Below are 12,495 nucleotides of genomic sequence, written 5' to 3' on the forward strand. Positions count from 1 at the left end.
ATTAACTCTAGTCCTTAAGTTAGCAGTGGCTGGGCACGGTCAGAAGTTATACAACACTCTAGTACCCTAGAGGCAATTAATAGCTGCCATTCAATGGGCAAGGCACTACCAAGGAAGAATAAGGATCTTCTTAATGTAAAAGGACATTGTACCTGAAAATAAAAATAGATTCACGTTGGACACCTTTTCTCCCTCTCCTCCTTAACTCATGGTGACTTTATTTGCAAATAGGACTTCAGCTATCATCATTATGGCTGAAGACTGTTCTCCCTTTCTACTCCCAACCTGTTTCCTTTTGTCCCAGCTAAAATCTCATTCTGTCTTTCTGACATAGCTTGGTGGATGTCCAGCCATCAACACAAAGTAAACATGGTTGAAACAGAGCATTTGAACTTTTCCTACAAATCTCCCCACCCATCTCCTATTAGTACCATCCTCATCCTCCCTGTCACTCTTGTCCCTAGCCTGAGCATCATTTTCAACTCAGACCTCTCTCTAGATTGTCACATCCAGGACATGTCCTAAAACCTCTGCTTTATTTTGCTTCCTAACATCTCTAAGATTCAACCTTTCCTCCCCATCTACACATCTATATCTCTTACCCAGGCTCTTATCCTGCATCTTGATTACTGCAATATACTCCTCTCTCTGGCCTTGACAAATCCCATCTTGCCCCATCTACCTCCATACAAAATGCTGCTGCAAAGATCATTTTTATGGCTTATCACTTTGACCACATCACCCCTTCTTTGTCTCTCTGTACTGACTCCCCAGTCATTGTGGCATCAAACAAAAATGACTTGTCTTCAATTATAAAGCCATTCACAACTGAGATTCAAACTGTCAACCCTCATCTCTGCTCCCACATAGTGCCAGGCTTGACTGCCATTTAAAAAAATGCAATCATCATCTTGATGCTTTACCCCATTCCATCTGTTAGGCATGGGAGAAGCTCCTGCAAATAGTCACAAAGACACCTCATTGTCCCACTTCAGATGAATGTCTCCTTAAAAACTCTTTTCCTGACATGCCTATAAACAATTAAATAAGGATTAGGCAGCTGGTTTGCTGTCACAACAGTATTCCATGCTGACAAGTGGTATCTCATTGTTTCCTTGTGTACCCGCTGTCTGCTTGTTTTATCTACCTGTTGTCTCTAGGCTTAAACAGAGATTGTTAGCTCTTCAGGGCAGGGACTTTTATATATTTGTACAGTACTTTTAAATCACAGCACTTTCAAATAAACAGATTTAGCAAAGAACTATAATGAGCAAAGCTTAATGTGAGCTACGAAGACATGCACTAGTAGCTAGACCCATCTGTGGCATTAAACAACTAGTACACAATCCAGAAATAAGCTGTTAACAAAAATTAAATATAAATATATTCCATCCCTATCCAAATTATGGGGAGGGACCAGTATACTCTACAAGTTTTCTGCCTCACTCCAGAGCAGCAGACTGGAAATTCTAGGATAACATAATTTAAATTAAATAGAAGTTTTTGACTGAATCAAATAAGAAAATATAATCAGTATTATTGTAATATTTAATTTTCTATAATTTTATTCCTGTAATTTTCAATGTACTTCAGAAATCTGTACTGAAAATGCATAGACGGTTACTCACCTTTGTAACTGTTGTTCTTCGAGATGTGTTGCTCATATCCATTCCAATTAGGTGTGTGCACGCCGCGTGCACGATCGTCGGAAGATTTTTACTCTAGCAACACCCGGTGGGTCGGCTAAGGCACCGAATATATGCCCCAGCTGACCCAGCGCCCCCTCAGTTCCTTCTTACCAGCTACTCCGACAGAAGGGAAGGAGGGCGGGTTTGGAATGGATATGAGCAACACATCTCAAAGAACAACAGTTACAAAGGTGAGTAACTGCTTTTCCTCTTCGAGTGATTGCTCATATCGATTCCAATTAGGTGACTCCCAAGCCTTACCTAGGCAGTGGGGTCGGAGTGAGATGTCACGGAGTGCAGAACTGCTGAACCAAATGCTGCATCATCTTTTGACTGCTGGACTATCGCTCAGTGGGTAGCAAAGGTATGTACCGATGACGAAGTTGCTGCTCTACATATCTCCTGAATTGGTACATGAGCCAGGAAAACGGAGGACGAAACTTGGGCCCAGGTGGAGTGGGCAGTAAGGTGTGTAGTTGGGACAACAGCCAAGTCATAGCACGCACGGATGCATGATGTGATCCAGGACGAGATGCGCTGGGAGGAGACCAGGAGGCCTTTCGTCCAGTCTGCCACAGCAACAAACAGCTGAGTTATTTTCCTAAAAGGTTTTGTTCACTTGATGTAAAAGGTGAGGGCTCTGCGAACGTCTAGGGAGTGCAGCTGTTGGTCCCATCGAGAAGCGTGTGGCTTTGGATAGAAGACCGGGAGGAAGATGTCTTGGTTGACATGGAAGGCAGAGACCACCTTAGGAAGAAAGGCCAGGTGTGGTCAAAGCTGTACCTCGTCCTTGTGGAACACCATGTACGGTGGCTCCAACGTGAGGGCTCTAAGCTCAGACACATGCCTTCCTCGTAGCTATCACCTCGGCGAGGCTGTCTTCCAGGAAAGATAGAGGAGTGAGCAGGTGGCCATCGGCTCGAACGGGGCACCCATGAGTCTGGATAGGACCAGGCTGAGGTCTCACGTAGGGACTGGATGCCTAATTTGTGAGTACAGGCATTCCAATCCCTTGAGGAACCTGCTGACCATGGGATTGGAGAAGACAGAGCGCCCATTTTCGCCTGGGTGGAAAGCCAAAATTGCTGCTAGGTGTACTCTGATGGATGAAACTGCCAGGCCCTGGTGTTTCAAGGACAAGAGGTAGTCCAAGATGGTAGGTACTGACGCCTGCAGGGGGGGCCGTATCACTCAGAGCACACCAGCAGGAAAAACGCTTCCACTTGGCCAAATATGTGGATCTTGTAGACGGCTTTCTGCTACCCAGAAGGACCTGTTGCACCGAGCGGGAGCAACGTAGCTCAGATTGAGCTAGCCATGCAGCATCCACGCTGTGAGGTGGAGGGATCGCAGGTCAGGGTGGCAGAGTCGTCCGTCTTTCTGCGTGATCAGGTCCGGCCAAAATGGAATGGAACTGGAGTGACCACCGACAGCTCTAGGAGAGTGGTATACCAGTGCTGCTTGGACCACGCCGGGGTGACCAAAATTAAGCGGGCTCTGTCCCTGCGCAACTTGAGCAGGACCCTATGGACTAATGGGAATGGAAGAAAGGCGTAACACAGGTGGTCTTTCCATGATATTAGGAAGGCGTCCAATAGGGAACCCGGGAAGTGTCCTTGGAGAAAGCAGAACACCTGGCACTTCCGATTCTCGTGAGAGGCGAATAGGTCTATGTGGGGAAACCCCCACTTCTGGAAGACAGAGTGGGTGACATTCAGGCGAATCGACCACTCATGAGCCTGGAAGGATCTGCTGAAGCAGTCCGTTAAGGTGTTCTGGACTCCTGGGAGAAAAGACACCACCAGATGGATCGAGTGGGCTATGCCACAGGAGAATGGCTTCCTGCCAGAGGGGGGGACGATTGTGCTCCCCCTTGTTTGTTGATATAAAATACTGCCATTGCGTTGTCTGTGAGAACTGCAATACAACAGCCCTGAAGGTGCCTCTGAAATACTTGACAAGCCAGGCGCACTGCTCTCAGCTCTGGTACATTGATGTGCAGGGATATCTCTTGTGTGGACCAAAGGCCCTGCGTGCAAAGGTTCCTGAGGTGAGCGCCCCAACCCAGACAAGATGCGTCCATGGTTAGGGCCAGGGAGGGCTGTGGGGCATGGAATGGTACCCCCTCGACTACTGACTTGGGGTTCAGCCACCAGTTCAGGGAGCCTAAAATGTCCGGCGGTACCGTGACCACCATGTCCATGCTGTGCCAGCCTGGATAGTATTCGGTTGAGAGCCAGGCCTGAAGTGGACGGAGGCATAGTCTGGCATGTCTGGTCACAAATGTACAAGATACTGTGTGTCCCAGGAGACCTAGGCACGTCCGTACTGTCGAGGTCGGGAAGCCTTGCAGGCCACGGATGATGTTTAATAGGGCCTGAAGCCCATGCATTTTTACCGGAAGCACATTGAGTCTGGAATCTAGGACTGCGCCGATGAAGGTCGGCTCCAAAGTGGACTTTTCTACATTGAGCAGCAGGCCTAGCTGTCTGAACATGCTCATGGTGAACTGAACATGAGATTGCACCTGGGCCCTGGAGCGGCCCCGAATGAGCCAGTTGTCGAGGTACAGAAACACTTGGATCAGATGTTGACGAAGGGAGGCAGCTACGATGGCCATACACTTCGTAAAGACCCTTAGTGCCATGGATAGACCGAAAGGAAGAACAGTAAACTGGAAGTGCTGTCGGTTGACCACAGAGCGAAGGAAACGCCTGTGTGGCGGGTAAATCGCTATGTGGAAATACGCGTCCTTCATGTCAAGGGCGGCGTACCAGTCCCCAGGATCCAGGGAAGGAATAATGGTCCCCAGGGAAATCATGTGGAACTTCAACTTTACCATGAATTTGTTGAGTCCGCGCAGGTCCAGAATGGGCCGTAGCCCCCACTTTGCCTTGGGGATTAGGAAATATAGGGAGTAAAACCCCCTGCCCCTCAGTTCCCTTGGAACCGCCTCTATCGCTCCGATAGCTAGGAGCATTTGCACCTCCTATAGAAGGAGTTGCTCATGAGATGGGTCCCTGAAGAGGGACGGGGAGAGAAGGAGAGAAGGGGGAAAGCAAACCACTTTCCACCGTGCGTAGGACCCAGCGGTCTGATGTTATACGGGACCACATACGGAGGAAATGGGAGAGGCAATTGTAGAAAGGCAGGGAAGGATCCTGGAAGGAGACTGGTGCTCCGCCCTCAGGCGCACCTTCAAAAGTGTTGTTTGGGTCCCGCCGATGGTTTGGGCGGGGGACCTTGGCTCTGGCCCATCTGCTGACCAGACTGTCTCCGCCGACCACCTCAGCCGTGTCTTCTAAAGAAGTCCTGTCTGGGCCAGGGGTTGGCGCTCCACAGTTCCAACGACCGTCACAGGCAGTAAGAAGGAACTGAGGGGAAGCTGGGTTGGCTGGGGCATATATTCGGCACCGGGAAGGTGCCACTTTAGGGGGCGCCTCAGCCGACCCACCGGCTGTTGCTAGGGTAAATATCTTCCGACGATCGTGAATGTGGCGCGCACACACCTCATTGGAATCGATATGAGCAAGCACTCAAAGAAGAACTTGTAGAATTTGTCAGGGAGAAACTGGGGGTTTTAGCTGCTGAGGACAGCTGATATTTTTAGCTTTGGGAAAGAGTAGGAGAGATTTTGGGATTGCAGAACATGTGCACTACCTGCATGTTTCTGCTTAAATCACCAGCAGTGAAACAGTTAATGCTGACGATTTTTCAGAGTGAGCACCCCACTGATCCCAGGGACAAACAGGTCTTACCTTCCAAAGTTATTGTTTCAGGTATTTACACCACTGCGTTGGCTTGTGTGTGGAAGGTTTTCTTCACAACCATAAAACTTAGATTCTTGATCAGAATGCTGCAGCAAGGGGTGGATTCTATGGCAAACTCCACCATTAAGGAATCACAGAAAAGCCCTGACTAAGAGCGTTAAACTGTTATGATATTTAATGAACTTAACTCAGTTCTAGGTAGGCTGGTAGCTCTTTGCATATCCAGTTTTCTAGCTCTAAACACTCCTGTCTTGTAGAAGTGATTTTATTTTATGTTCTTACAATAGTCTTTCGTAATCTTTACTGCAAGGATTTCTGATGTACTCTGCATTATATTCCTTTCACTTATTCAACATATAAACTGCTGTATTTGTGAATATTGCACATGTTGAAAACAATCAAAAGCTAATGAAGAAATGATTGTAATGAATTAGTAATACTGTTAGATTTGTATTTAGAGTTGATTTTTACTGTTGGGGGTGGAAGATGATCAATAGAAATATGTAATCAGGTTGGATGTGTTTTTCATCTCCCGAAACTCCTCTTGTAAATTAGATGAAGCAACTCAAAGGGTTAATCCTGTAGATCAAAAGCTAACTGAAATCATTTTAAATACTCGCTTAGACCACCTCTTAGTAGATTTTCCTCAATTTTTATTAAGGTATGGAAAACAAAACTAAATTCCTTAAAGAATTAGGATAGATTTCATGCTCATCATGTTTTCCTTTATGTTTCAACCAAACAATCTTGTTAAGAATACTATCTTACTTAATATGTTCTTAGGTGCTGAATATTTTAGAATTACACATTTTCTGCACTTCTTAATTAGTTGAGCCTCAAAGCACATACTACTTAGGATACTGTACCTATGCTGACGATATGGATCAGAACAATAAGTCCTGATGGAAATCACTTTTATGATGAAGAGACTTAATGTGAACCAGTAGAGGTGAGGATTGATTGTTAAGGTCTATTGTTACTATAATTAGAAGTCAAACACCAATTAGCATTCCCATTAATAAGATAAATCTCTGCCATATCTGCAGCTGAGACCCAGTCTTGTCCTTATGCTGTGGTAACAAGCCTATCCATTTTCTGATAATACTCTGCATTTCAGAGTTTACTCTGAACTTCTACACACAAATACGCCATGTCAGACTACCTTATTTCTTGTTTCCAGTATTTTTATTTCTCTTCACTTCCATCCAACATGTTCTGTTTATTTCTACTATGCTTTATTTCACTGGGCTAGGTAGTGAGGGGGGAACAAATGCCGCTTCAGACTTCTAGATTGCAGCCGTTGGCCATTTCCTCCCTGTAACTGCAGGTCAGTCTAAATCTAATAGATTTCCATCCCTGGTGAATTCAGACAAGAAATGAATTTGCTTCCTGCAAGTATAAGGATTCTACACTTGTTTTTGATAAAAAAAATGTGTAGGTAATTTTATGTGTAAATTAGCAGCAGCAGTCTATCAAAGTTTGGGCATCCACTCCCTTATTTCAAACTACAGAACTGAGAAGGAGATCCATACCTCTCAACTGTCTGGATTTTATACAATATAACTAGTAGTGTGGGCTCTCCATAAGCAGAACTACTCATATTACGAGGAAGGAGGGAAAAGATAGTAAGAGAAAAAGAAAAAATGGCAGGAACAGGAAGGATAACAGGAGACATAATGCAACAAAAAGAAAAGCCATGTGCTAATATACTTTATTTACATTTTTTATGTATGGGGTAGAAATATACAAGTGCTATATATGGGAACTGGAGGGGAAGGAGACTATTTGGTGCAACTAAAATCAAGTTCAATGTTTTTTACAATTACTTAACACCAACGAAAGCTTTGCTTACACACAAAGAAAATAAAAATGCACCAAAAATAAACAGATACCCCATATTTATATTTAGATCATTTGTCCCACACACTGACTAATTTGGAGATAGGAAGAGGAAGAAATAAATAGTGGCCTAATCTAAATCGACTACTCAGTGACATTCTATTTTAAATAAGATTATACATACTGCTTATTTATACTTTATTTTGCTCAAGAACATGGAAGATGAAAAAATTCATGATCATTAAACCTCATTCCAAAATATAAAGTGCAACTGACTTATCCTTTTCTGAATTAAATGGGTAAAGCATATTCTACTATATATCCCCTTTCTTCTTCTCTTCCCAAATTATATTTTCAACATACTGGCTATCAAATATGTCAGGCTGATAGTTAAGGGCTACCACTCTGGGGACAGAGATTTAAAAGAGAACACAGACATGGATTCCAAAGCAAACACAGGAAAGAAACATTGGGCTGGTATAATCTCTGACTAGTATTGGAACAATTTAGTTCAGGGTAGGACTTCAGGAAAGCAATGAATTAATCACTACCAACCGCTCAAAGATCAAGTGAGCCATAGCCAATAGCTAAAAGCCCACAACATAATGTCCATTCACAGCATTCAAGTATCAGGCAATGAAGATGCTCTTTACCGTGCCAGAAATAATATTTCCTGCATTTTTCATATTTACATAGATGAAGTAATTACATAGTATGGCAACAAAAAACACTGTATAATTTACAGCAGAGTTGAAAATAACCTGAAAGAATATATTTCCAACAAGTATTCTCCATAGTCTGAAAAGCGTTAAAAGTATATAAAATAAAAATGAATAAGTAAAATAAAGTTTCTTGTTTCATATCCTCAAGGGGTGTATTCTGCCTTCGATATGCACCTCTAACTTCCACATACATACCAGCATCATGATAGAATAGCGACTGTGTCCTTACCAAGATCTGAGAGAAAATTACACGGATGGAAAATGGTTTCCCTTGGTTCCTATTCAGGAAACTAGTCTTTGTAAAATAGCATTTGTAATACATAAAGGAATTGCAAATGGCTTTTAGACCTTGATTTTATAAGCATTTTGTCCTTTTTATTTTATCTGTTTAACTGAGAAAAAGAGAGATTGGGCATAAGTTCCATATACAATGTGTCCTTGGAGAGCCACAAAGCATTACACAAGCTCACAAAACTACAGAGGACCCAAACCTACTTCCATTTAAAACCAATGGCAAAACCCACATTGACTTCAATGGGAGCAGTATCTGGCCCATATATAGTACAAAATAAACAGTGCCTCAGCATTATTACTAGAATGCATTATTGCTCCCATATTTCACGTTTTACAGATCTGAAGTGTCACAGAAGATTTAAATTTAACACATTTCCATTGTTATCACTTTTGCAGCCAATAATGAACCCTAATGTTCTGCGTAGGAGCATTTAAAGGTCTTTCATCTTCTGAGTGTCTGACTAATTCTAGATATTATTATGGTTGTGTCTTCCTTTTACACTTAAATTATTGTACTAGATCTTCAACTGGCTTAAATTCTCATAGTGTCACTGATGTCCATCGAGCTGCACCAGTTGGCCCATTATTAATTCAGTGTTTTAAATGCTTCTTCAAGTCACTTGTCTAATTACAGCTTTAAGCACTTAAAGCGTATCTCCATTCTCAAAATGACCACATTCAGGACTATCTAGACTGTTTCCCCTCTCCCCTGTCTTAAGCATTTTTAAGATAAGCTTTTCCGAAATAATTTACAAACCAAACTACAATACCTCCTATACTATAATTAATTAGAATTATGGTATCATACTGCATTATTTGTATACATATAGAAAAGAGGTGCATAGCTTAAGTGGACATTATGTGCAAAAAACAAACAAGAATGGGATTAACCAGTTATGGTGACAACACAGCCTTTCTTTAACAAAACTTCCACTATATATTTTTGCATGTTTCTTAGGGCTTGTCTAGACCAGTGTTTCTCAACCTTTTTCTGCTGGCGACCTGCTTTGGACTTACAGAAAAAAAAAACCAATGCCCCCACCCCCAAACTAGAAAAAATTGCACCCCCCTACCTTAAGCTCAGGGCTTGGGGCTGAAACATGTAAATAAGCTTCACTGGGCCGCCTATGGCGTGGGCCCCAGGCAACTGTCCTGCTTCGTACTCCCTAAGGCCAGGCCTGCTTGCAACCTCCCCAAACCTCTCCCGTGACCGCCCCAGGTTGAGAAACACTGACCTAGACTAACAGTGTGCAACAAGCTGGGGTATAAATCTACAGTGCACTAGCTGTCTCTCAATTTTCCCTAGTGCACAGTGATGTACTCCTGTTCCAAAGTGGAGCAGCTCAAAGCATACGAGGCTAACTTTAATCACTATTTCTATATAGATCCGGTCATAAACATGCCTCTGTGCATTTGCGTGTTTTTGGTCTATCAGCATCAGAGCTGGTCACAAATAAAATTAAATTTCAAAGATGACGAAGAAAACTTTTTTTTGGGGGGGGGGGGGCATCCACCAAAGTTCAAATAAAATCTCAATAAAAATTTGTCAACATTTCTAATTTTTTCTACCAGTTCTAACAACACTTATGATTTCAGCACAGCTCCAGGGATAGCTAACTGCCAAACTGCCAGGACAGAGCATGGGACCCTGTTCTCATAAAAATCCTACTATCATGGAAGATCCCAGAAACCCCTATCAGGATGAGGGCCCTGTTATGCTAGGAGCTGTACAAACAGAGGTAGGTAGACAGTCCCCACCCTGGACAACTTACAATGAAGAACAACATACAAAAGGTTGGGGAAAGGGAGGCCATCACTTTGTATACCACATTATATATTCAAACACACATGCACACTTACACTTATCTGGTATTTTAAGAGGGAATTTTAAAGTTTTATAATTACATAAATCAATATTGACTTTCCCCAAATGGCCTTGGGACTAGCTATTAAGATGTAATGGAAGTCACCCGTCCAATAAACATATGTCACTGGTTTTTGCTGTAAGAGATTGCACCATACCTGGAATAAATCCCGCTGACCATGTCATGCTGGAAAGAAAGCTCTGCTGTGTTGCCGGGACCAGCTGCTTTGGAAATAAGCAATACAACCAAACCTCGCATCTGTAGGTTATTCCGGCTATCATACACAAGCCCTCTGCCAAAAGAAGGAGGGGAGGGGGAAGAAAAAGATCAGGATTTTTCATAAAGCATTTTACCTCTTCAAACAAAATCCAAATTGAAAGACTCAGCCTTCAGAGTGACATCATAATTTCATCTAAAGTCTCTACTATTCACACCAGTGGGTGAAGGAAACTGCAGTTCTCAATCAAGATCTTTAGTCACCTTTACTCCATAATTTATGATGAAATGTTACTACTACAAATAAACACAATACTTCAATCTGGAATTCCCATTTCTATTTCCTAGGAGAAGTGTATGCCCAGCACTTCTGTAAAGTTGTCACCAGGAATATTTCTAGATAATTTGATGGTTATACAGTACAACAGTAATAATATGAAACATTTTTACCAAGTATAAAAAAAGACCAAAAGCAGCCATAAAGATGTAAGATGGGTGCAACCCAAATCTATAATCTACTGAAAAATAATTTTTTACAGCAGACCGGTTATATCAGAACAACAAGATTAAGTGCATTTTAGGAACAAACTTAGTAAAACCATAGAGAACAAGAAGACAAGAAAATTTCCATAAAAGTGAAGGAGTTAAATTCACTGGAGAAAGATTACCAGTTTGTTCAAACAGAAGAACTGCTCCAAATGCTTTATCTTTAAGTTCAGCTCTCTCTCACTGTTTCTGCCATGAACAATTCTTAATTACTGCGTAGAAGGTGGCAGCTCAAAAATTAGTTTGCTTAAAAACAAGCTTTGCTCTCCTCCTGGACCCCAAAATTCCTGGAATCTCTGCCTCATAGGCCTACCCTTCAGCATTCTAAAGAAGGCTAAAAGTTTAGAGTAAAAGAATTTTATATACCACAAGTGTTATGCAGTAATCTAACTTCCAATGAACTTGAGTACATGGATCTTTGATATTATCATAGCCTTAGTATTTATAAGGCTCATTTTACAATATGGTAGGTTACTAGACAGGTTGTATCCCATATTATTCGTGGCTATAATTCTCTGGCTTGATCTCCGGAAGAAATTAGATCATAACTGTCTTTATAACAACAGTACTCCAGGAAAATCTACGGTATCTTTTAGCTAGGTGATATTTATGTGTAAGAAAATCTAACATACATTACTTAATCTCAGAATACTTCATAGTTGTATATTACAAAACATTTCCACCATTTTACAATCCAAAGACAAACTAGAGTATCTTTCGGACAGTATTTAAATTGACAGTTCTATAAATACGAAAATTCACCATTTCCGTGTTAGACTCAGTGACAATTATGTTCACATTGAAGGCTGCCCCTGAATCCTTGACTCATTCTATTATGTCTCGATAATACTTACTGCTTCTATAGTGGTTTACATTTACAAAGTGCTTTACAAACATTAACTAATGTTGCAGTACATGCAATCCAGAAATATTGATTTTTCTGATAAACCTTGCCATAAAAGGATGAGTTAAAACAGGATAGCAGAGTGATGGAACTCATTCAGCAGCTTTTCAGGCATGTTATAACCACTTTATAGTTAAAAAAAATAAAATTAGTCTGTTGGAGGGTGTAACCATATAGATCATTGTTGCAACCAAGGTCATATAGTAGCACCAAATCTTGTACAAAGGAGGTTAAGTAAGGTTCTATGACAAGGTTATGATTTGCTGATTATGATTATGCTATCATTTTTGTATTTAAAGTTATAAGTATTGGCTCTATACTGTCTGTATTTCAAACTTGTGCTATGCTTCTGGGTGACACCCCAGACAAATTGGCTTCAGCACTGCCCATTAAGGACCATCATCTATACAACTGACCCATTGAGAGAAGGCAGATACACCTTGTGACTCAGCAAGGCATGCAGGCACATGCCTATGGACAGAACGCTAAGGTTTTTCCATGCCTTGTGCTGAGTGGCTTCTGGTTGGAACAAAGAAAGCACAAGCCACATGGCAAAAAGACCATAAAAGGCAGCAACAGCATCTCCATTTTGTCCTCAATCCTGCTTCTTACTTCTGGAGGAACCTTGCTACAAACTGAAGCTCTGAACAA

The 12,495-nt window shown here is 42.0% G+C and overlaps 1 protein-coding gene across 1 annotated transcript in view; it reads right to left on the minus strand.

Moving 5' to 3' along the window:
• PDSS2 (decaprenyl diphosphate synthase subunit 2) overlaps positions 1-12,495 on the minus strand; it is a 185,634-nt gene that overhangs the window by 90,392 nt on the left and 82,747 nt on the right. Inside the window, exon 2 of the mRNA XM_048844879.2 lies at positions 10,336-10,470. Within this exon, the coding sequence (XP_048700836.1) occupies positions 10,336-10,470 (135 nt within the window). The remainder of the gene's footprint in view (positions 1-10,335; positions 10,471-12,495) is intronic.

This window comes from Caretta caretta, chromosome 3, assembly GCF_965140235.1.
Source record: "Caretta caretta isolate rCarCar2 chromosome 3, rCarCar1.hap1, whole genome shotgun sequence".
Taxonomy (NCBI): Eukaryota; Metazoa; Chordata; order Testudines; family Cheloniidae; genus Caretta; species Caretta caretta.